This window comes from Aspergillus fumigatus, chromosome 8, assembly GCF_000002655.1.
Source record: "Aspergillus fumigatus Af293 chromosome 8, whole genome shotgun sequence".
Taxonomy (NCBI): Eukaryota; Fungi; Ascomycota; class Eurotiomycetes; order Eurotiales; family Aspergillaceae; genus Aspergillus; species Aspergillus fumigatus.
In genome coordinates, this window is record NC_007201.1 from 116889 (window position 1) to 141522 (window position 24634).

General features: G+C 52.3%; 7 protein-coding genes across 7 annotated transcripts; 4 read left to right on the forward strand and 3 right to left on the reverse strand.

Moving 5' to 3' along the window:
• Window positions 1–4: 4 nt before the first annotated feature.
• Window positions 5–12435, forward strand: nrps14 (PKS-NRPS hybrid synthetase psoA; the record flags this gene model as incomplete). The annotated part of the gene is made up of 6 exons (XM_742058.3): window positions 5–1093; window positions 1149–1286; window positions 1351–6733; window positions 6791–7148; window positions 7209–7673; window positions 7720–12435. Exons 1-6 carry the CDS (start codon window positions 130–132, stop codon window positions 12433–12435), a joined length of 12024 nt encoding a protein of 4007 aa, XP_747151.2. The 5' UTR covers window positions 5–129.
• Window positions 12436–12669: 234 nt separating this feature from the next.
• psoC (methyltransferase psoC) lies at window positions 12670–13736 on the reverse strand (the record flags this gene model as incomplete). Its single annotated transcript, XM_742057.2, has 2 exons — window positions 13371–13736; window positions 12670–13316 (listed from the first exon to the last, which is right to left on the reverse strand). The coding sequence occupies exons 1-2, from the start codon at window positions 13537–13539 to the stop codon at window positions 12670–12672; spliced, it is 816 nt and encodes a 271-aa protein (XP_747150.1). The 5' UTR covers window positions 13540–13736.
• Window positions 13737–13946: 210 nt separating this feature from the next.
• On the forward strand, window positions 13947–15826 carry psoD (cytochrome P450 monooxygenase psoD; the record flags this gene model as incomplete). The annotated part of the gene is made up of 4 exons (XM_077805250.1): window positions 13947–14201; window positions 14254–14514; window positions 14576–15380; window positions 15442–15826. Exons 1-4 carry the CDS (start codon window positions 14078–14080, stop codon window positions 15824–15826), a joined length of 1575 nt encoding a protein of 524 aa, XP_077661378.1. The 5' UTR covers window positions 13947–14077.
• Window positions 15827–15914: 88 nt separating this feature from the next.
• Window positions 15915–17128, reverse strand: AFUA_8G00570 (alpha/beta hydrolase; the record flags this gene model as incomplete). Its single annotated transcript, XM_742055.1, has 2 exons — window positions 15915–16708; window positions 16765–17128. 2 exons carry the CDS (start codon window positions 17126–17128, stop codon window positions 15915–15917), a joined length of 1158 nt encoding a protein of 385 aa, XP_747148.1.
• Window positions 17129–17534: 406 nt separating this feature from the next.
• On the reverse strand, window positions 17535–18876 carry psoE (glutathione S-transferase psoE). Its single transcript, XM_742054.2, has 3 exons — window positions 18746–18876; window positions 18507–18687; window positions 17535–18455 (listed from the first exon to the last, which is right to left on the reverse strand). Exons 1-3 carry the CDS (start codon window positions 18773–18775, stop codon window positions 17953–17955), a joined length of 714 nt encoding a protein of 237 aa, XP_747147.1. The 5' UTR covers window positions 18776–18876; the 3' UTR covers window positions 17535–17952.
• A 1694-nt stretch (window positions 18877–20570) lies between these two features.
• AFUA_8G00590 (fatty acid desaturase) lies at window positions 20571–23082 on the forward strand. Its single transcript, XM_742053.2, has one exon. It carries the CDS (start codon window positions 20801–20803, stop codon window positions 22481–22483), a length of 1683 nt encoding a protein of 560 aa, XP_747146.1. The 5' UTR covers window positions 20571–20800; the 3' UTR covers window positions 22484–23082.
• Window positions 23083–23671: 589 nt separating this feature from the next.
• AFUA_8G00595 (non-canonical purine NTP pyrophosphatase) lies at window positions 23672–24211 on the forward strand (the record flags this gene model as incomplete). The annotated part of the gene is made up of 3 exons (XM_001481343.1): window positions 23672–23835; window positions 23867–24009; window positions 24060–24211. The coding sequence occupies 3 exons, from the start codon at window positions 23672–23674 to the stop codon at window positions 24209–24211; spliced, it is 459 nt and encodes a 152-aa protein (XP_001481393.1).
• Between the last annotated feature and the right edge of the window lie 423 nt (window positions 24212–24634).

Consider the following 24634-nt stretch of genomic DNA (forward strand, 5'->3'; position numbering starts at 1 on the left):
TGAATATGCAGCCTATTCCAATCTCTGTGTGTAGCTCAAGGTCTAGAACAATAACAAAACACGTTCCATGCCCGACCTGACACACATCTCCCCTGTTCAGTGATACGATTCCACTCTAGCCTCAACGTCATGGTCTACACACACTCACCAAAGGAGCCCATTGCCATCATTGGCACCGGGTGTCGCTTCCCCGGCGGTTCGACGTCTCCGTCGAAGTTGTGGGATCTACTCTACTCGCCGCGGGATCTCACGAGAGAAGTTCCCGCGGAATCACGGTTCAACCCCAAGGGTTTCTACAATGTCGACGGGGAACATCATGGGGCAAGCAACGCAACCAATGCGTACTTCATTGAGGAGGATCCGCGGTATTTCGATGCGGGATTCTTCAGCATCGCCCCGCGCGAGGCCGAATCGATCGACCCGCAACAAAGGCTCCTGCTGGAGACAGTGTACGAAGCGATGGAAAATGCAGGGCTTACCCTGAATGGAATGCGAGGCAGCGCGACTTCAGCCTACATGGGCGCCATGTCGGCCGATTACACCGATACCCAGCTGAGAGATATCGAGAACGTCTCCAAATACATGATCACCGGAACCTCGCGCGCACTCTTGGCGAACCGTCTCTCCTACTTTTTTGACTGGAAAGGCCCGTCGATCAGTGTCGACACGGCCTGCTCGTCGAGTCTGGCGGCCGTGCATCTTGGGGTCCAGGCCTTGCGCGCTGGCGAGTGTACCATCTCCTGCGTGGGCGGCTCCAATATCATTTTGAACCCCGATTGCTACCTTGCCGCGACCAGTCTGCATTTGCTTTCACCGACGGGTCGCTCACAGATGTGGGATCAAGCCGCCGACGGATACGCCCGAGGCGAGGGCGTGTGTGTCTTCTTCATGAAGACCTTGTCTCAGGCGCTGCGAGATGGAGATCGGATCGACGCACTCCTGCGAGAGACATGCGTCAACTCGGATGGTCGCACCCAGGGAATCGCCTTACCGAGTGCTGAGGCCCAAGTGTCGTTGATGCGCACTGCATATAAGAACGCTGGACTTGACCTCTCAAAGGCCGAGGATCGCCCCCAGTACATTGAAGCGCATGGTGAGCCCCTGGTTATCGACAAGTTTTTCGTGACTAACCCTTTTGTGTCTCTCAGGAACCGGTACTCAAGCGGGAGATCCCAGAGAAGCATACGCCATTGCCACCACGTTTTTCCCGCCTGGAGAAGACCACAGTCATCGACCTAAACTGGTCGTTGGGTCAGTCAAGACCATTATTGGTCACACCGAAGGATGTAAGCAGTCTTTGAATCTACGTCTGCTGTATTGACTCCGCGAAACTGACCATATGTGACACAGGTGCTGGTATCGCAGGAATTCTGAAGGCTGTTCTGGCCATGCGGCATAAGACCATTCCCCCGAACCAACATTTCCACAACCTCAACCCCAGCGTAAAGCCTTCTTTCAAGCACCTTTCAATAGCGACTTCACCCCAGCCCTGGCCCGTTGTGCCTCCTGACACACCGCTACGGGCAAGTGTTAACGGATTTGGCTCGGGTGGTACTAATTGCCATGCAATTGTGGAAAGCTACGTGCCCGAAATTCATGACAATGGCCCTTGGGGAAAGCCAAAAGAGATGACACAGGTCCCCAACGGTGTCGCCGCACCGGAGACTGACTTCTCCCCTATACCCCTGATTTTTTCAGCTAGCTCCGGAACAGCCCTCCGTGCCATGCTAGAGAGGTATCAAGAGTATCTGGAGAGGACCGAGGTGTCCCTTCTACGCCTGGCAATGACGCTCAACTCTCATCGTTCGACTCTGCCAGTCCGGGTCTCGATTCCTGGGACCTCGAAAGCTGATGTTCTCGCAGCGATCCGGACGCAACTTGCCAAAGTCGGTTCAAATCCCGGTGCCGAGATTGGTACCAGATCTTCCGTTCCAGAGTTTGATCACGTCAGACGCCCCAAGATATTGGGTGTGTTCACTGGTCAAGGAGCTCAATGGGCCGGCATGGGCCAAGGTCTGATGGCGAAGAGTGCGCTGTTCAGACAAGTCATCGAGGTGATGGAAGAGGCAATGGCACAACTCCCCGATGGACCAGAGTGGTCTCTGAAAGAGGAGATCATGAAGCCTCCAAAAACCTCGCGCTTGGGCGAAGCCGAGATTTCCCTACCCGTATGTGCGGCCCTTCAGGTTGGCCTGGTCAAGGTGCTCCGGAGCGCAGGAATCACTTTCAGCATGGTCGTCGGTCACTCTGGCGGCGAGATTGGTTCTGCCTATGCCGCGGGCAAAATCAGCGAGGTCGATGCCATCAAGATTGCCTACTATCGCGGGGTGTACACCAAACTCGCCATTGGGAAGGATGGAAAGAAGGGCGGTATGATTGCCGTTGGATTTGGCTACGAAGACGGTCTCAACTTTTGCGCGATGGAGCAATTCGCCGATCGCCTCACGGTTGCTGCCAGCAACTCGCCCAAGAGCGTCACACTTTCGGGAGACCTGGACGCTGTTCATGAGGCAAAGGAATTGCTGGACGCTGAAGGCGTGTTCAACCGTGTCTTACGGCTCGACACGGCGTACCACTCGCCCCACATGTATCCTTGCGCGGCGCCGTATCTGGCTGCTATCGAGCGCTGCGGTCTGGTGGCTGGCAAATCCAATGGAACGGCTTGGGCATCCAGTGTCTACGACGATAACCGGATGATGACCTCCGCCCAAGACAAAGACCTGGAAGCGGCATACTGGAAAGACAATCTGATCGGGAGGGTTCTGTTCTCGCAAGCCGTGGAACGTGCCCTGGACGAGGGGAATGGCGACTTTGACCTCGCCCTTGAGATTGGCCCGCATCCTTCACTCAAAGGGCCTACTCTGGAGACAATCAGACACAAGATTGGCTCGGAGATTCCTTACTCTGGCGTCTTGGATCGCAAGGCCGACGACATCTTGGCCCTGAGTACCGCTCTTGGGTTCTCATGGCTGACATTGGGGTCGGGGGTGGTCGACTTTGCCGGGTACGTGTCTGGATTTGACCCGAGCAATGCTTCCATCCTAAACGCCCCGGCGTTGCCTGACCTGCCGACCTATCCGTGGGATCATAAGAAGGTCTTGTATCGCGAGTCCCGTCTCAACAAGAATGTCCGCCACAGGGTTGATCCGCCTCACCCGCTGCTGGGCAGTAGAACGCCCGATGATACAGATTACGAGCCCCGATGGCGAAACTTCCTTATCATGGAGGAGCTGCCCTGGCTGCGGGACCATTGTGTCCAAGGCCAGATCATCGTTCCGGCGGCTACCTACTCCGTGATGGCTCTGGAGGCCGCCAAGGTCCTTTGCAGGGGCAAGCATGTGCAGAGTATTGAGCTGTCCGATGTGGCCATATTACGCCCGATTGTTCTCGACGAGGCATCAGATGGCACCGAGACCTTGTTTTCGGTGCGCAGCGATCTTGATTCCAACAAGAAGCACGAGGACGAAATTCATGCTCAATTTACCCTCAGCGCTGGTGCTATGGATGACAGGCACTTGAGAACTGCTGCCACCGGCCACATTCGAATCACCCTTGCAGCGGAAGCACCCAGCTCGTTCCCCAACGGACCTCGACCGACAGAGTTGGATCTGTTGCCCACCAGTGTCGATCGATTCTATGCGTCGATGGACGAGATTGGGCTGAGCTACAGTGGACCGTTCAGGGCCATGACGTCCATGAAGAGGCGTCTGAACGTTGCATCTGCAACAGTCGCTGTGGATCGAGACCTGGCGGGGACGATTCCCGTTCATCCCACCTGGCTTGACGCCTGCTTCCAGACCTTCCTCGCAGCTTTTGCTGCCCCTCGCGACGGCTCGTTATGGACAGCCTTCATGCCCACCGCGATCGGTCGAATGGTGTTCTCCCCATCGAGCACGTCCCAAGTTCCAGGCCGTTCCGTAACTGTGGACGCGCACATCACCGACTTTGCGCCTGGTTATCAGGTATCGCTCCCGACACTGACTGGTGACATGAGCATCTTCAACTCTGAAACCAACCAACTGCAAATTCAGATTGAAGACTTTGTGATGAGCTCATTCCTCCCTGCTTCGGAGAAGGACGACAGGAGGTTTTACCTGCAGAACGTGTGGGGACAGGAGATGCTTTCTGGAGCCCTGTGTGCAGCAGCTGAACGCTGCGTCGCACCCACAGAGAGCGAGTCGAAGATCATTGATACGTGTGAAAAGGCTGTGCACTATTACCTGTCAAAACTCAAGGCGGCCGGACTCCTCGACCAGTGGGCTGACAAGAACCCCGGGCTCCGCTCTCTGATGAACGAGATAGAGGCTCGTGTTACTAGCATCCCGGAGCAATCGGATCTGGTCTCAATGCTGGGAGAAGTCGGCGAGCACATCGATCTTGTCCTTGTGCGCACTATTGGCGAGAGTCTCCTCAACTCTCCGAGTGAGGGCCTTGGCCCAATCACACCTTCACCGATGGGGGCTCTGATATCTCGTTGGCACCATGAAGGCCTGGGTTTCGCGCAACTTCAGCGCCATTTCGTGAGCGCAGCTAAACAAATCTCCCACCAGCACGCGAATTTGCGAATCCTTCAAGTCGGCCCATCTTCGCCAGGGCTCGTCCGTTCAGTTTGCCAGGAGCTGGGTCGCAGCTTGGAGAGGTATACGCTAGTCGATGATTCAGAGCAAACCATCGAGGAGATGAAGAGTGCTCTTGCTGCAGACCAGTTACGAGTAGACTTTACCACAGCCAGTGTTGAAAATGGGATTGATGCGGTCAACCATCTGACTAGTGCCGGCGGTTTCGACTTGGTGATCGTCCACAAGGCCTTTACCAAGCAAGTTACGGCGCTGAAGACTGTCCGAAATCTGCTGCGCCCGGGAGGTTTCATGCTCATGATGGCGGCAACTGGTGCCCAGCTCCGTTTCCCCTTCATGTTGATGTCCACCCTCCCTTCGCTCGACGACGAAAGATTGGCACAGACCAAATTCATCAACGCTACACGCGCGGAGACCCACGACCTACTCCGACAGATTGGATTCTCTGGAGTTGACTCGATTGCTCTAGACAATGTGCCTGACAAGCATACGTTCTCGGTCGTCGTGTCCCAAGCCCTTGATGATCACATCGCTTTCTTACGCAGCCCATTGACGTCTCCGTCACCTGTTCCACTCAGCGGAAATCTCCTCGTGGTAGGCGGCTTCTCGGCGGATATAGCCAAGCTGGCTACAGCTATACAATCACTCGTATCGACTGTGTGGCACGGCGACATTATCAATGTGCGGACTCTCGCGGAGCTCGACGACGAAGCGAGCACCGTTGAGGCTGTTCTGAGCTTGACTGACCTGGATCGCCCAGTCCTGGAGGATGTGAGAGCCCCAACGTTCAGGGGTTTGCAGAGACTCTTCTCCGAGGCGAAAACGGTCCTCTGGATTACCCACCGGGCGAAAGCTGACAATCCTTACCACAATGCCACCATCGGCCTTGGCCGGTCGTTCCAGTCTGAGAACCCGCAGAAGGTACTCCAGTTTCTTGATGTGGACACGCTGGATGGAGTTGAGTCAGCCATTGCCGAGACCTTCCTCAAACTCATCGGGGGCGTGAACATGAGGAATAGCAATCCCGCGGACCCTACTCGTCTCTGGACGATTGAGCCAGAAGTCTCCCTGGAGAACGGGAAATACCTCGTTCCAAGACTTTTCCCAGATACGGAGCGCAACGACCGACTCAATGCTCTGAGGCGCAAAGTCCAGACACAAGTTTCTGTCGAAACGCAGCCTATCTCGCTCAGCAGATCTGCGCAGAGTGACCAAGTCGCCTATACTGCGGAAGCAGTCCACTTCCACAGAGATCTCGCAGATGGGGCAACTGATCCCGTTACTATTCAAGTGGAGCTCTGCTCGACGGAGCCTGTCATTCCGAACATTGACAACGAGGATCTTTTCTGCTTTGTTGGACGCACGTCAGAAGGTGCACGGCTTGTGGGCCTATCAACATCCAATTCCTCGGTGGTCAAAGTGCCACGCGAATGGACGATACCCGTCGACAAGCATACATCACACGATCAAGGTGCATTTGTTTTGGAGCTGCGGAACGAAATCCAATCCCTTGTCATTGCCAAGTCCATTCCCCCGGGATCTACTACATTGATATACGAGCCCGATCCTCATCTTGCAGCCTCCTTGCAGCGGCCAGGGCGACCAGCTACTTCGTCGGTCAGTTTCAGAGCCCGTTCGACATGGTCAATCCCCGGGAGCCATATTTTGATCGATCCGCATGCCTCTAGAAAGGATATACAAGCAAAGGTACCCCCCAAAACTAGGATGCTAATTCACATGGAACAAGGACCCGAGACGTGCGAGTTCTTGGCTCTCAGACAAGCTCTCCCGCCGTACGCTACAGTCGTCGCGTTCAATGACCTTGCAGCTGATGATGTCAATCCACGCGAATTGCTTGCGGAGGCTTTGTCCATTATTCGGGGCGATTCCCAGTCCACGAAGGTTCCATTCGACCCTAGCAGTGTGGTAAAAGCCTCTGCCTTGGTCGCTGGGGGAACGAGGGAACATGCCAATGCTGCTGTCGTTGACTGGACAGGCGCTCAGAGCATTACCCTGAGCCCGAGACCGGTGGACACTCGCAACCTATTTTCTCCCAATAAGACATATCTTCTTGTCGGCCTTACCGGGCATATTGGTCAGTCAATTTGTCGCTGGATGGTCCAAGGCGGCGCTCGGCATATCGTCGTCACCAGTCGGTACGTAATGAGTTGATCTGACTGCTGTTGGATGACTTTACTAACCATGATGTACAGACACCCCGAGAAGCAAGGACAGCTCTGGAGAGAGGAGTTACTGAGACAGGGAGTCAACATTGTCATTGAAGCCGCTGACGTGACCAAAGAGCATGATCTCCTGGACCTCCGCGCTCGCATTGTCAGCTCCATGCCTCCAGTGGGTGGCATTGCTAATGGCGCCATGGTGTTGGACGACAAATTGTTCATCGACATGCCTTTTGAGAGTTTCCAAGCTGCCATGAAGCCTAAAGTACAAGGCTCCATCTACCTCGAGGAGGTTTTCTCGGCTGATAACCTTGACTTTTTCCTGTTCTTCTCGTCCATTTCCGTAATGACGGGCCAGCGAACACAGGCGAACTATGTTGCTGCCAACAATGCAAGTCTAACCCCCTTTTCACCCCTGTCCAGGCGTTTCTAACCAGCTGATTGCTTTTAGTTCATGGTCGCTATGGCTGAACGAAGAAGGGCCCGTGGTCTGCCAGCTTCTGTCATTGATATCGGCATGGTCGTCGGCATCGGTGTTATTCAGAGATCGCAGAATGACAAAGGCGTCAGCGCGATGGAGAACTCGATCCGACAGATGGACTACATGCCTGTGTCCGAAACTGACCTACATCATCTCCTCGCTGAGGCCATCCTCGTGGGCCAGCGAGATGAGTCCCCGGAACTAATCACAGGGTTGGAGACATACAAGCCAGTTGAGGGAGAGGCTCCCTTCTGGCACCATAACGTGCGCTTTTCCCACCTCATCACTGACCCTGATGCTGCGCAAGCGGGTGCGGACTCTGCTGGTAGCGCTCAGAAATCGTTGAAGGAGATGCTGCTCAGCTCTGGTGGGCCCGAGGAAGCGAGGAAGGTCATGGAGAATGCCCTCTTGCAATATCTAGCGTCCTCACTCAAGGTAAGTACTGCCCTATTCAAACCTTCGTGATGCTGACAACCCGTAGCTGTCACGCGAGACCATTTACACCGATGTGCCGATCATTGACCTCGGTATCGATTCCCTTGTCGCCGTCCAGATTCGGAACTGGACCTGGGCCGAAGCTGGATATGACCTTCCAGTCTTGAAGATCCTGGGCGGATCTTCGGTAACACAGATTTGCGATGAGGTAGTCGCATCTCTGTCCTTTGACAAGAGTTCGATTGCGGCCGCCAAGGTCGACAGTCAAGCAGCACCGGCTCACAAACTTCGCCCGTGGGATAAACCATCCGCAGATACAAAGCGAACGGACTCTATAGCACCCGTGCCTAGGTCACAGATCGCTGCAAATGGACCCAACGGCTTGCCGAATGGGGCTTTGAAGAAAGCCTCCAAGCTTGCCGTAAAGGTCAGGCCTCTCTGGACGACTCAAGCTGGCGGTAAAGATACCAAGAAAGGTCCTCGGCCAGCCCCGATCAGGATACAGCCATTGTCCTTGGGTCAATCTCGGCTCTACTTCCTCTCTCAATACATGGACGATGATAGAGTCCTGAACTGCACCATCTCCTACGCCCTCTCCGGGAAGCTGGATGTGTCCAAATTGGAGCAGTCACTCATTCAGGTGGTGCAGCGTCACGAGGCCTTGCGCACCTCGTTCTATACAGATGAGAAGGATGGGAAGCCCATGCAGGGTTTGTTGGAAAAGTCACCGTTTCGCCTCAGGGTCGTTCCCGGTGTCAGTGCCTCCTCTGATGTCGAGACTGAATTTAACTTGATCCGCTATCGTCCCTATGATCTCGAGCAAGCGGACACCTTTGCCGCCACCCTGCTCTCACATAGTCCAGATTCTCACACTCTGATATGCGGATACCATCACATCATCATGGACGGCGTCAGCTGGCAAATATTCCAGAAGGACTTGGCCATGTTCTACAACAATTCGGGAATCGCGGACTCGGCCAAACATCTGCCAGCGCAATACTCCGAGTTTACTCGAAAGCAACAAGAAGACCTGTCCTGTGGAGCTTACGCCGAAAGGCTCCGCTTCTTCCAAGACCAATTCCGAGAGCCTGTCGAGTCTTTACCTCTGTTTCCTTTTGCCAAAGTTGGCACACGGAAGGTCGTGAAGCAGTACGCGGTGCAGGAGGCCACCACCCATCTCAATGCCAAGGTAGTCAGCGCGATCAAGCAGGCGAGCCAGACGTCTCGTACCACCCCTTTCCATTTCTACCTCTCGGCATTTCAGGTTCTACTACACCGACTCCTAGAAACAGACAAGATGTGCATTGGAGTGGTAGACGCCAACCGGTCTGACCAGAACTTCGTGAACACTATCGGGTTCTTCCTGGAAACCATCCCCTTGTGGTTCAAGGTCAATAGCGAGCAACGGTTCGTGGAACTGTTAAAGGAGACACGAACCAAGGCATATGCTGCCTTGGCACAGACCGGGGTCCCTACCGAGGAGATTCTGAGAGCATGCGGTGTCGCATCATCGACAACCGAAACGCCGCTCTTCCAAGTTTGCTTCAATTACCGCATGGGAGCTGGCCGCACCGCAGCGCTGCAAGGAGTCGAGATGAAATTCTTGGACTATGTTGACGCTCAGAACCCATTTGATCTCGTTGCGACTGTCGATGACTTAGACGACGGAACTGCCATGATTACCCTCTATCTACAAGATTACTTGTACGACCAGGAGGGTGCTCAACTACTCGCCACCATGTACGCGAACGTGCTGCAAGTACTGGCAGAGAACCCAGAGAGATTAGTTGGCTCTGTGTCGATTTCCAACGCTACGTTGGAGGACGAGGGTGTCAAACTAGGCACCGGGCCCATCTTGGACCTTGTAGCTCCGTCTACTCCCACTTTGTCAAAGATTTTCCACACATGGGTAGACAAGGACCCCCACGCTCTCGCTGTCAAGGACACTACCGGCAAGTCGAAGACATACGTGCAGCTCGCAGAAAGGGCGAACGCCATTGCCGCGTCGCTGCTGAACGCCGGCGCGGCGCCTTCCATTCCCATCGGTGTCCTGCTTGATCCCGGCGTAGACACAATTGCCACGATCCTCGCCATACTTCGCATTGGTGCCGCCTATGTACCGCTCGATACACGGAGCTCCGATGCAGTTCTATCTGATATTCTACAAGAATCCCAGCCAGGCATTGTTATCCACCACAGCGCCACCGCCCCACGCAGCCAGATCCTTCTCAAAGCCTCCGCCAAAACCAAGCTGGTCACTTTGAACGCCGTCCCTCAGAAGACCATCAGAAAGATCCAAGACGTTTCAGTTCCCGAGGGCCTTGCAATGATCCTTTACACAAGCGGTTCTACTGGTAGTCCAAAAGGGATCCCGCTGACCAACGCCAATATCCGAACCCCGATCCTCGGCGTTTCAGAGAGAGTACCACTTGGGCGAGAGGTGGTTCTCCAACAGAGTGGACAAGGGTTCGATGCCGCAGTCTACCAGATCTTCATTGCCCTTGCAAACGGCGGCACCTTGATCATGGTTGACAATAGAGATGATCCTGCAAAAGTTGCCGCGCTAATGGCCCAGGAATCCGTAACTTGCACCACCCACATTGTCTCTGAGATGCAAGCTTTGTTGAAGTATGGGTACGATGAGCTTCGCAACTGCTCCTCCTGGCGCATTGCAATGGTTGCTGGCGAGGCGTTCACTGTCCACCTCTTGGACCAGTTCCGCGCTCTCAACCGGCCTGACTTGAAGGTAATCAACGCGTATGGTCCGACTGAAGCGTCCATCTGCTCTTCCCTGGGCGAAGTGTCATTCAACAGAATCAGCTCCAGTGAAACTAGCATTCCCATCGGGAAGGCTATTCCCAACTACGGCACCTATATCGTGGATCAGCATTGCAAACCTGTGCCACTTGGCTGGCCCGGTGAGGTCGCAATTGCTGGGCCTGGTGTTGCCAGTGGCTATCTCAACCTCGGTGAGCTGACCCAGGCTAAATTTAGGTCTGCGGCCACCCTGGGAGAAGTGTTTGGATCGGATTGCCTTTATCTCACTGGCGATAGGGGTCGAATGCTGTCTGACGGCTCCATTGTCCTCTCTGGTCGTGTAGATGGAGACGATCAGGTCAAGATTCGAGGTCATCGAGTGCAGCTCGGCGATGTTGCCAGAGCTCTTGTCCAAGCCTCCCGAGGCGTCTTTGCGGATGCGGCTGTTATCCTGAAGGGAGACGATACATCAAATCCGCAGCTCGTGGCTTACGTCGTCTTCTCCCGAACCAGCAATATTCAGGACCAGCAGACATATCTGCGTCAACTGAACCAAGATCTCCCAGTTCCAGCGTACATGCGTCCGGCAATCACCATTCCTCTGGATACTCTGCCGGTGACAGACCGTGGCAAGCTGGACTCCAAGAAGCTGGCGTCGTTGCCTCTACCCAGCATTTCTGTTGACTACGAAGAGGACGAGCAGCTTACACCAACAGAGGCGCGATTGCGAGATGTTTGGAAGAATGTCTTAGGTGACATCGCTTCATCCATTCCAATCCGCCGTAGCTCCGACTTCTTTTCCGTTGGCGGCAACTCCCTGATCCTGCTGGCTCTGAAGGCTGAGATCGCTCAAGTCTTTGGGGTGGGACTTTCAGTCTCCGAACTTTTCCAAGCCAGCACACTTGAGCTTCTCGCTGCAAGACTCGACGGAACTTCTTTGTTAGCACAGATCAACTGGGAGGAGGAAACAGCCCCGGATGAGACGCAGTTCACACTACCCCCGCCTATCAACGGAATCAACGGACATGGATCATCGAATGGCCATGCACAAGGGATATCTGTTCTCCTTACTGGCGCCACAGGCTTTTTAGGTGGTCATATCCTTCGCCAATTGGTGCAACTGCCCAGTGTCGAGCATGTACACTGCGTGGCCATCCGTCCCAATAAGGTTGATGTACGCCGACAACTGAGTGTGGAATCACCCAAAATCATTCGTTACTCTGGTGATCTGGCCCTCCCGAACATGGGCATGAGCGAGTCCGAGTTCTCCGATCTATTCAAGAGTATCGATGTCATTGTTCACAACGGCGCTGAAGTCTCGCACATGAAGAACTATCGCAGTCTGCGGGCCGCCAACTTTCTGTCGACAGTCGGGCTGGCGCGGGCTGCTGTCAGCCGTGGGATCCCGATTCATTACATTTCCACAGGGGGAGTCGCGCGCCTGAGTGTCGCTGACGAGCAACCCGAGGCATCGCTGGCAGCGTTTCACCCTCCCATCGACGGATCAGACGGATACGTGGCTTCCAAATGGGCCAGCGAGGTCTTTCTTGAGAAGGTTCAAAGACGCTTCCAAGGCCAGGTTTGGATCCACCGGCCCAGCAGCATCACCGGTGACGATGTCCCGGACAATGATATTGCGCATAGCCTGCTCAAGTTCTCGAGGGAGCTCGGGGCTGTGCCTGAGCTAACCGGAAGTGGGTTCTTCGACTTTATCAATGTCGAAACTGTATCAAACAACATTGCTGCTAGCGTGGTCAGAAGCAGCGAAAAGAGTGGTGGCGGCCTGATCTACCTTCACCAAAGTGGTGAACAAGTCATCCCTGTCGGAGACTTGCAGAAGTATGTTGAAGAACTGGAAGGGCGACCATTGCAAGTTCTGCCATTGAAGGAGTGGGTGGATTTGTCGATCCGCAAGGGCTTGGACGAGGTTCTGGGGTCCTACATGTTAGCGTCCAAGGGAGTGATTCGGGCACCTCTGTTGCAGAGAGGTCCTCATGTCGAGTAGACACGTGGATGTTGTAGTAGACAATATCTCGCTAGGGAAGGGTAATCAAAGTATTGGAAGGTCCAATTTCTGTCCACCACCGGTCATAGACAAGAGGAATCTCTACATAAAGGCGCTATCCCTGCTATTAAATGACGGGCATGGGATTGGTAGTTCGTAGACAATTGCTCACAAGAATTTCCATTCATTGTATTCATTTGACAAATCCTACCTGATACATACAACTGGTAGATCTCAAGCCTTCTGGCCAAAGGCAATAATCATCTCAACTTGACCCCCTTCGGTCTCCAGCTCTTCCTTGACACGCGCGGGAAGCGCATCAAGCTGTTCACCGGTAAACGAAGACTTCACGGTCCTGGCCACGCTCGTCAACGGCACAATGGGCCCAGTGACTCCATGAATACTCTGGTCGTGGAGCTCGGGCTTTGCTTTCTTTCCCAGGTTGACAATGACGCGCTTCTCCTGCACGTTCTTCAAGCCGGCGTCTTCCAGCATGGACTTGTTGTTGTTGGCAAAGTCACCCACACCGATGCCTGTGAACATTTCCGAGGCCATCTTGGCAAAGTCCGTCATGGCAGGGCCATTCGGTGGCGGGCTGAAGGCATTCATTTCCATGAGCTGAACCCAACCGCCAGGCTTCAACAGAGTAGTCAGGTTCTGAATCACCGGAGCCGGTCCCTCGGGCGCGGAGCCCGCCAGACTGCCTCGGATGTGGACCAGGTCGAAAAAGCCCAAGTACTGCTGGGGCCATGGGTCCTTGAAGGAATGGGCGAAATAGGTGATGCCATCTGGATCCTTAGGGAACAACTCGCCTTCAACGTCGCTGCCGTAGTAGTCATGCGGGACCGATTGTTTGCTCCGCACATTGCGAAGCCAGGTGCCTTTTCAACGGTGTCAACGAGAGTAATCAACCAGGTGAAAGTGAACCACCTTACCATCCGCGGTGCCAGAGTCCAGAATCTTCTTGCCCGGCTCGCTCATATCGAGGGGGGCCACCACAAGTTTCCCCTCCAAGGCATCGTCATAAGTGGCATCCAATGCTCTCAGGCGCAGCAACTCGGGCTGATGCCCGAGCTTCTTGGTCATCTCCATAAAGTTATCCATATTGAGTATTATCCCTTTGTATCACTACTTTTGTGCGTAATGAGCAATGCAATGGGAAAGCAAGGTCGACAAGGCTAGTTAAACCACATACTTTTCCCAAGACTGTGCCGATTCTACGTGTGAGCATGTACAATCGGGCAAGGTGGTGCTACCCACTTTACTCTGATGGTGCTCGCTGGAACCCGGTTAGGCCTGTGACGTTGTCCAGCACCGAAATGCGAACAGAGTGCATACTGCATAGGGATTGCCTGGGCGAACGGCATCATTACCGTACATGGACAACCTACCGAATCGGATGCTGCCGCCGAATGGTCGTGGCCGAGTCTAATGATCCGCAGTGGAGAGAGACATGAACAATTTCTTCTTGCCTTGTGGGGCAATTCATAGCGAATCTACCGCATTCCGTTGCCTATTGCATGCACGGCGTGGCCGGCCTCCATATCCCACAATCAGTAAACCTTGTGCAGTGGACGATCAATATTGAAGAGCCACTTTGTGACATCTCACTGAGCCATAGCAGAGACGCACAAGCGTGACCATGATAATTTCGTCGTACCACCTGTTGTGGTTGGCTTTGGTGGCCTTCATTTTGCAGTATGTTGCTGGGATAGTGTCAACGCGTCAACGGAGACAGGGCGCCAAGGTGCCGCCGGGACCAAAAGGTATACAACAAGTCAATCCACGTCTTGAACACAGTGGCTAAAGGAATCAAAGGATGGCCATTCCTTGGAAGCGCGCCAGCTCTGGCTGCCGTTGACACCAATGGGATAATCGGTATCTTCAAGAGCTGGGCCGAGCAATATGGCTCCATCACTCAGTTCAGCGCCATGGGCGACAAGCAAGTCATTCTTACCGAGGATAAGGACGCAAGAGAGCTCTTTGTCAGACGGGGGATCAAGTATTCTGATCGTGGAGCTCCTCATGCCGTCGAATACATTTCGATGAAACAGAATCCCGGTTTCAGGCCCAAGGATGGTAAGCATCTCGACCCAGTCACGACGAGAGCAGGGCTCTGAGTGGGTACTGACACCTTCAGATGGATGGCGCCGCCAAAGAAGCATGATCCAAAGCGCGATCAACATCACCTCCATCAATAAATACCAGAGTCTGATGGACGATGAAGCCACGTTCACCGTGAACGCACTGCTGCAGTCCCCGGACTCGTTTCATGGCGAGTTCTTGCGATATTCCTACTCCGTGTTGACGAGCTCGTTGCTCGGCTTCTCAGTCCGCAGTCCATCGGACCCTTTCATCCACCACAATGAAACCTTCACGGCCGAACTCATGAACTCTTTCCGTCCTGACTGCTTCCCGAGCAACGTGTTCCCTGTGCTCCGGAAACTGCCCATGTGGCTTCTGCCCAGCTTGAGAACGATGGAAAGGCTCCGGAAAGAGTATGTGGGCGAGATGTGGGCGTTCAGGAGGAAGATCGAGAAGCTCGTCAAGGAGGGCTCGGCGACAGAGTGCATCTATAAACATTTTCTCCTCCACCGGGATCAGTATAACGTCACCGAGGAAGAGTCGGTTCACACATTTCAGGCCATGATTGACGGTGGGACCCGCTCGCCCCACAACAACCTGCTAACATTCCTCTTCCTGATGATGGAGTTTCCCGAGTGGCAGAAGAAGCTGCAAGAGGAGGTCGACAGAGTCGTTGGCAGGGATCGAATGCCGAGCTATAGGGACATTCCTAACCTGCCTACTGTGAGAGCTATTGTCAAGGAAACAGTCCGATACAGAAGTATTGTCGCAGAAATGGGCATTGGCCATTGCCTGCAAACGGACGACATTTACAAGGGCTACTTCTTTGAAAAAGGCACTGTATTCAACGCTATATTTGCGTAAGTCATTGACTTCCTCGCTCTCTAGATATCCGCAGGTTCTGTGATTAATATCTATCAGGTCTATCCTTATGGACAAAGACACCTACCCAGACGGCAAACTTTTCAATCCTGCGCGCTGGCTGGAGCCTAGTTACCCGACTTACAAGGAACCCCTGACCACGTACCCAAACTGTCAGGGCTTTCCTGCATTCGGCTATGGTAGGCGGGCATGCCCGGGGGTTGACTTTGCGGAGAGAACCCTGGTCATAATGTTTGCGAAGCTGGGATGGACGATGAATATTCGATGGCCGAGGGATGAGGACGGTAACGAACTTCGGGAGGAATTACAGTATGAACCAGTGCCAGCGCCGAGGCCGTTGAAGTTTGGTTGCAGGCTTGAGGCTCGAGATGCTGACCGCGCCAAGATAGTGGAGGAAGCAGCGAAGCATTTGAAGTTGCAATGATATGAATGACTTTGCCATTAGATAGCACGAGCAACTCAAGTTCACCTAACTGCAGAGTCTGAATCTATATCTATCTATGCACACTCCGTCATCGTCTATTCCAAAATCTCACGGCTATTGAAATCACGTCTCTTGCTCTCGAGATGGCAATCTCGTGCCCTCCACCCAGGACGTGAGTCTCCACGGCTTCTGCCCCCAGTATCTCCGCCGCGTCCGAGGCACATTCATCTCCCACAACGATAACGTCCCTCTCGGCCACGATCAGACAAACCTTGCCCCCTGGCAACCCAGGGAGAGCATCTGCTACTCGTCTTCTGGCCAGCTCGTCGGCCAAGACCCTCCACGTCCGGTCGTGTCGTCGATAGACCAGGGCGCTGCGGAGGGTACTCAGGTAGGACCGCACAAACCCTGCATTGGCTGCTAGCTGCCACCGGATCACATCTCCGACGGTGACCTGGGGCCGGTCCTGTGCAATTGGCACATCATCAAAAGCCACGTCGTCCTCGTCCTCCATTTCCCCGGGAACATCCGCACAGGCCGCGCCGTTCCTGGGCTCCAAACTCTCCCGAAAAAGCCTGAGGCGTAGCCACTCGGGTATAACACGAGCAGAAGAGTATAACATTTTGTCTAGAGGCTTCATGTGCGACGTGCGGATGAGGCCACCTGGACATACCAGAGTCACGGAGCGGAGCATCGTCGCGTGGTAGGCAGCGAAAGCGACGGCGATGGAGCCGCCGAGAGAAAAGCCGATCATATGGAAGGCAGAGGCGCCCGTCCAGGATAGCGGGGACGAAGCGAGCACAAGCAACACTTGTGTGGTGTAGAGTCTTGCGTCAAAGACGAGGTCATTCGGCGCATCGGAGTAACCGCGACCAAACAGATCTCCAGTCGTGTCTCAGCCGGTCACTGCCAAAGGGCGCAGAACAGATAGAACTTACCGTACATCATAACCCTGTAGCCTCTGCGAACCAACTCTTTAGCCATATCACCCAATGCTATACAGGGTGTACCAAGGCCGTGCACCAGTAACACCTTTTCCCCATCCTCAGGGCCCCATTCGAACACGTGGATTGTTCCGTATACAGTCTTGAACTGCCTGCTGCCGGGGAATGCGTCGATCGGGTACACTGGTTTCGGGAATGTTTGTGCTCCTGGCGCCGCCGGTCCCGATCGCGCAGGAGTAAAGGTCAGTTCTTCTGGCGTGTGTTGTATATCCTCGAGCGATGCGCGGATCTGTCTGTACAAGTAAACCGATAATGGTGCGGAAAGGAGAGTGATGACTAGTGCGAGTCCGAGGTCCATGATAAACAATAAAATGCCTACACGCATGTAACGCTGGCATTGAACCTTTAGAACCCTGCACTTTTCTACATATATAAAGTCCCTCAGCGTCCATTTTCGGAATTCCTAGGCGGCAATCGATGCACCGTACCCCTTAGCTCACCTGCAATGCGTCGGTCCTGCATCAGAATGCCCGAAACACGACCGCCGAGAGGTCCGAAGTCATTTCTGATCTGTCTGATCTGTCTGATCTGGGTCTGGTTGGCAGAGCGCGTAGTCTCCACCTTTCCAGGCTATGGGGGCAGAAGTCTTGCCACTGCGTGGTGATTTGTTCCTAATGAGGACTTCACTTTGCCTTAGCGCCATAGAGGACTTGGACGGTATGATAGCTCGTAGCAGATGACCAGGTATGCTTTCATTTCCATTTATATTCTGACGCGGTCTGATCATCTAGCACCTGCCTGGAACCTCTACTGGCAGAATCTACGCCAATTTCAACACCGAGGTACATATAGGGCGAGTGGCTAGATCTCAAACAGTGCGGTTTTCTTCTTTTGCAGCCCTAAACTAACATTCTAGTGGCCATGTCGATCTCATGTTCTCCCAAGCACTAGCCGGTCTCAGTCACTAAATCCAAAGATACACCGGATGTCCAGTCCCACGTCATTGCTGCAGATGCTACGGGGTTACGGGATTATGGGATGTGGTTCGGCAAAGATGTGCCTGAATCGCTCGAAGCCTATGCGAGTGTCAACATGTGTCCTACATGGCCGCTGCGATTGGAGCAGAATGTTTAATAGATTCATTGGAATGTATTGGAAAGATATTCAGAGCAACGAATCTGCCTAAGCCTGCGTAGCCTCAATAGCAACAGCAGCACCGTTCTTCGGGACGGTCTCAGGCTTCTTTTCAGGCGGATTGTTGGTCAGCTTGGGCTCATCCAGAAGCTGAAACTTGTCGGTCACAGCCGCATAGATGGGCTGATGGCAAACCATCTCGTACCAGCGAGACACGTTTGGATTCTGCTGCCTCCAGGCTTTGCCGTAGAAGAATTGGAAGCCAAGCGAGATGTTTCCCGCACAGAACAGATCAGCAAGGGAGAGCTGGTCGCCAACGAGGAATGTGCGGTCCTGCAAATACTCCTCGACCACATCGACGGATCGTTGGGTCATGTTGGCGAAGAACTCCACCTGGTCTCTGTCGTACGGAATCACACCCAGCTGGGGCAGTAATTGTTGGGTCATAAGGATGACTATCTCGGTGTTGAAAAAAGACATCCACTTGATGATCTCCGCGTATTCCTTCTTGTCCTTTCCGAGAAGAGTGGTTTGTTCATTCTGAGAAGTGACTGATGAGGGCTGTCAGTTCTCGATCACGCCCACAGGATATCGTAACTCACTGTAGAGAGCAATGGCCATGCATTCAAACAGCTTGAAGCTATCGGCACCTTGAAAGGCAGGGACCTTGCCGAGCTTGCTGATACTCAGATGGTCAGGAGTTCTGGGGGTTTCGCGAATATCCAGGTCGAGTCCATTCGCTTTGGCGACAGCTTTGATTGCTATTGTTCGGCACTGGTCGCCCTAGGGATTGTCACTACCGATTTATCCAACACGATGGTTCAATTAGCAATGTACTTACAGGGAATGTGTACAAGGTTCCAAAAACCATTTTGACGACTAATCTGTCTCTGCTCTGAGAATCGCCTTCTCTTCTCTAGGGCTACCGGTAGACAAGTAAGCCTGTATATAAGGCATCTAGTATGAGTGGTTGTCGTGCTTTCGGACCTTCACTGTTGATTTTCGGACGGATGACTGATTGCAGTTTAGCGTCATGATCTTTATCTGTGTTGCAAATGCGAATCCCCATGAAATCCGTAGTCTAGAACCTGCTTATATTCGACTACCGGTCTCTAGCTATGCCGAGCGCAATGGTACTCTCCTCCCATAATCTAGTTGATGTAACCAGGCTCTTAATGTATGTAGCATGAACATGCGATTAGGGAATAATTCCTAGTGGCGCCCTAGCTGGTTGGTGACAAGACATGTCTAAGGCAATATGGCATGGATAGCAGGCAGTATTTCGTAACCTATGTCTAGACCTATGAAGATTAGGACTTTGTACCTTGGAGATATCGGCAATATTGAAGCTTCTAGCATCTAATAGATTATTGCTATACGGGAGGTACTTTTATGGGTGCACTAGGCATCAGGAAAATATATAACAAGAGCTCTAACTCGTAGTCCGCATTATATATAATTCTCCTAAAATTTTTACTCCCCCAAGAAAATCCAATCCGGAGTTACAAGATCAAGGTCCAAATCATCCAACCACCTCAAGAAATCTTCGCTCGCGAGTTCTAGCCCCAGATTTGCATCCAGTCGGGACAATAGTGTGAGGTCCGTTTCTATACACTCATGTGCTCTCCCATTCAATGGAACACCAATTGGCTCCAAAATCCCGCGTCATACTCCTTTGTGACAGTGCGAGCATCCGAAATGGGCGGGATCCTTCCCCATCGCAGGGGATTTAACCATCGGTACCACGGTGAGCGGGTGTAATCGCTGGGAAAATCTCCCGACTTGTCCATGATGGGCTCTGGTGATGGACGTTCGATAACCAAGGGACAATGGCCCGTTATGGCCACTATATAGAGGCTTCCACGGCGCAGAAACCCCACACAGAGTAGTGGTCCATGATTGTATTTGCGTCTCGATCCAGTAGATTTCGGACTTGTTGACCTTCGGAATGGATATTGCACGGAATGATTCGCCATGAGACGACAGTCCCTCCAAAGTCCGAAGAGCAGATATTACCAGTCACATCTAATTGAGGTTCCAAAAACATCCAGTCATGGCCTTCTTTTTGTAACAGCAGTTCCCCGTCATTTCTTGAAAATATGAAGTTCCCCACTACAGCATTTGCAGCATAAACTGCTCAGGGAGAACTACCTGCTGGGAATGAAGTTACAAGGTTCTGTACATTATTTCAGGTCTTGCCTGACTGTCCCTCTTCGTCAGCACGTCCAAGGTTCACCTGTCCTATATGTATATTTGAATGAGGAGTGGCTTCCAAGGAACACGCGATGTGCTGTGCTGTATTCCTGCTCTATTCCCAAGACAAGAACACAACATGGCGTGAAGTCATTCTAATTGGGAATTAGAGATCCCTAGAATGTCTAATTTACCGTTAACCCCTCTCCCATCCCCTTCACACAGTATGATTTCTCCCTCTTCTTATACATTTATCCGGCCACAATTACAGGTTAACTAATCTACCTCTAGTCCTTTGGAAAGGTAAGTTCATAAACTAACAGACTAACCCTTTCTAGCACTATGAATTAACAGTGCACTAAGATAACCTCGGAAGGCTAATAACTAGCACCATACACATCGTACAATACACTAATACGTCAGTGGGGCAATATTGATGCCAGGTATTTGCTGTTCTAGGTGATAAATCAGCATAATTAATGTCTTAAATCTTCAATCTGTCGTTCGGGGGATGGAGGATTATGTCCTGCACGTGACTGAGTAGGCTGACACCATTACACCGACTTCCCTAGTGCTGAGGGAATCAAACGACCCTACATGCAATTGACTTGTTTCTTTCCGTCTAACAGTAAACTTCCATCGTCATTATCTGTCGGAGATTGAAATCATTCTCTAGCTCCTCCACTGCAGCTACCATTGGCCAATGGCACCGGCCATGTTGAACAAAAATCGAGTGTGGACGCGGGGAGAGATTGAGGGATTGATAGCAGAGGACCATAAGATCATCATATTGGGGGATCAGGTACTCAAGGTCGACGCGTGGCTACCATATCATCCAGGGGGCATTAAATCCATATTACACATGGTGGGCCGGGATGCAACGGATGAAATAACCGCATTGCACTCCAAGGAAGCACAGGCACATATGCAAAAGTATGTGATAGGAAGAATACATGGGAAATGGGAAAATTTTTTGCCTCCGATACAGGGAGGGACATTCAGGATGCTGACATCGAAAGACGTCGACGACGAAGCGCCATCTGCTGAAGAAGATGTCAGCTCATCTGGACAATCAACACCACCATCAACAATCTTCGATTCCGATGAGACAGGAGACCAAGTTCATCTGAGGCGTGTAGGAATCGATACACCCATGTCCCGAGATTCATCATTATCCCCAACAGAGCCAGAGCTCAGCAGATACAAATCTGCGGAAGCATCAGCTGCCCACGCGATATCATCCGATCTCTCCAAATATCCTCGTCTGGATAAGAAGTCCCAAGACGAGGTCGCCTCAAAGTACCGCCAGCTCGACGAAAGACTGCAATCCGAAGGGCTCTACGATTGTCCATATAGTTCATACGCTGTCGAATCTATTCGATACTTGGTTCTCTTCGTTCTCTTTGTGACATGTCTTCACTATTCCTATTACGCTCTTTCGGGCCTTTTCCTTGGACTACTCTGGCACCTGCTTGCATTCACCGTCCACGACGCCGGTCACCTAAGCATAACGCATGGATTCCACACCGACAGCTGCATCGGGATTTTCATTGCCGATTTCCTCGGCGGTCTATCAGTCGGTTGGTGGAAGCGGAACCACAATGTGCATCACATAGTAACCAACTCGCCCGAGCACGATCCGGATATCCAGCACATGCCCTTTTTCGCCATCTCCTCTCGGTTCTTTGGTTCCTTGCGCTCGACCTACTACGATCGCGATATGAAGTTCGACACTGCAGCGCGTTTCTTCATCAAGTACCAGCATTACCTCTACTACCCCATACTATTATTCGGTCGTTTCAACCTGTACCGCCTAGCATGGGCATATCTCCTCGACCCGGCACAGGCGCCCCGCAAAGGCGCCGCATGGTGGCATCGTTACCTTGAAATGACCGGTCAGGTGTTCTTTTGGTACTGGTATGGCTTCCGGACGGTATACCTCTCGATCCCGACGTGGTCATCCCGCATCGTCTTTGTGCTCATCTCGCATATGGTCACCGCCCCGTTGCATGTACAGCTCACACTCAGTCACTTCGCCATGTCCAGCGCCGATCTGGGCGTCGATGAGTCGTTCGCGCAGAAGATGGTGCGCACGACCATGGACGTTGATTGCCCGCCGTGGCTGGACTTTCTACATGGTGGCCTCAATTTCCAGGTGGTGCACCATCTTTTCCCTCGCCTCCCGAGGCATAACTTGCGCCGGGCGCAGCCGTATGTCAAGGAATTCTGCCGCGACGTTGGAATTCCCTATGTCATATTCGGTTTTACGCGGGGGAACAAGGAAGTCATTAGTAGACTGGGTGAGGTTGCCGACCAATTGAGGGTATTGGAGGAATGCAGAAAGGTTGCTGCGAAGGATTTGATCGGGGGTCGCCATGGCCGTTGAGCAGGGTTTCCTTTTCGTTATCTCTCATAGAGGTACTATCAATATTTCATGTTGCTGCCAGACTATTACCAACTATAGACCATGGCGTGTGTTGCGGTTGTTGCGATTGTTACTGTGATGCAACATGAGGCAAGAGTTTCATTGCCCCTTGGTCCCGAGTCCATTTGCAACCTGGAAGATTTCCCTCCGACATGTAAACTATGATCGGCTGTCCTGGGGCTGTTCGAGGTCACCGGCAGCGACTATGTGCAAGTCTGGGAGAGTCAGTACAGTATGAACTAGTATACCTTTCACGGTGTAGCTGCAGTTGTATTAGATGTTGGATTTTGCCATACTTCGAACTTGACCCAGTATCTGGTGACTGGGTAGATTCTCAAGGGACTGGGCATATTCGACCATTTGATTGGAATAACATGCATATTATCGGCAACTCATTCAGAATCATTCATGAGCCAGTTTGGACATATAATTGAGTGGATCAAAGGGCGTACAGCCTCCTGTTCGTGACCCGAATGCGGCCCACATCATCCAAAGGCTACCTACCGAGGACGAGTATTAGTAGTCGTAGAGGTCTACTGCATCCTGTAAATAGACATCCACAAGCTTTGACATTTTGGGAATGGTTGGAAGACACTTGTTCGGCTTAAAGTCCCTCTTTCGTCAGATAGGTACTGTTTGGGCTTCTCGGAGTTGTCCAGATTTAGACAGGGCCTCTTCGGCCGTGCAGATTTACTTCAAGGCTGTTGCCGGATGCTGCACTGGTCTTTTTGTCGGCCGTGTCTACCATTGTGAGGAAAATGGTCGGTCTGCGTCATCCTGCTTGCATGAACGAAGATGGCTTAACAATATCGAAGGAGTCTATCGTTGTGTACTTATAGCAGCCCAAAGAGCAATGCCATTTGTAAGTCTAAAGCCTAAAATCACTCGACTCATAAATATGAATTAAGCCTCGTGCTTGGGGTATTCTCTAAACCCCAGGTTCATCCCTGGCATTGGCCAAGCGAAGGAGACTTCATAGAGATTACATATCGCTCAATCATTGATTTCATGGATCATGATCAGCCCGTCACTCAGCGAGAGCAACAAAACAGTATTTCTGTTGAAATCAGTCAAGGCAGCTCAGCATGTTCCCATCCTCACTAATATAAATGCTGAATTTCGCAAGAGTGCTTCAATAGGAGGAATCCCATGCCCTTAACTTACAAGAACACGATACCTTGCGCCATGATTAAGGCTGAGCAGATGAAAGGCCCAGTTTTGACCGAAGATAGTGCTCTTGAGTTTCTTGCTATAAATGGACTCCCGGGCCCCTATGTGTATGTGACAGAGACGCTTGGCTTGTATGCCGTCCAGTGGATTTTGACCATTGCTTCTCCACAGCAGAGAGTTTTATTCGGCGCTTGAAATAACGGACTGTGTCAGCTTCTGGCTTTGTGCTTTCTCCTCCAGACCGGGTGTCGAGCCTGTCCTATTCCAGGGCCGGGTTGACAGTCAGACTGTCACGCCGAGGGGATCTAATGGCTTTGGTAAAGTCGTGTAAGCTGGATCCTTAACCTTGGTAGATCAATCTTTGTAGCCTTCGATCCAATATTCGAAGTTCAAGGGAGAATACGGAGAGACGCTCAAACAAAGGCATGTCAAGCTCGCAGCAAAAATAAGGTGATTTACCGATGGACAACTAGAATCAGTTGTCAGAATTGCTCTGCAAGAGCTCAAGCATTGTCTTAGAGATCAGCTTGACGGAGCATGGCATGCAAGGTGACTATATAGATGTACATAGTGCTCCGTATCTCTGGTCGCCATCTGGTAAATTCACTAGAAGGTCACACACGATTCCCTGGACTCTTAAGGCCTCTCAGTCCACTATTATCCCTTTGTAGAGTAACAGGAATCTCCAGAGGTATATATCTAGCCTAATGGATTGGACTGAAGTCTAGACATCTGGCGGAGTTTGTTCCACCAGGTTGAGGATCCTCGACGCCAGACTGGGATATGCACGAATAATGACCACGTTAGCTGCTGTGATCGCTTACTCTGTTTCTGGCGCCAATAGTGAATTATAGAAGACCCAATGAGGATGCCGCTCTTCATGGCGTGTGGGTGATATCATACTTTGTCATAACCGGATCCTGAACATCAATAAATATATTC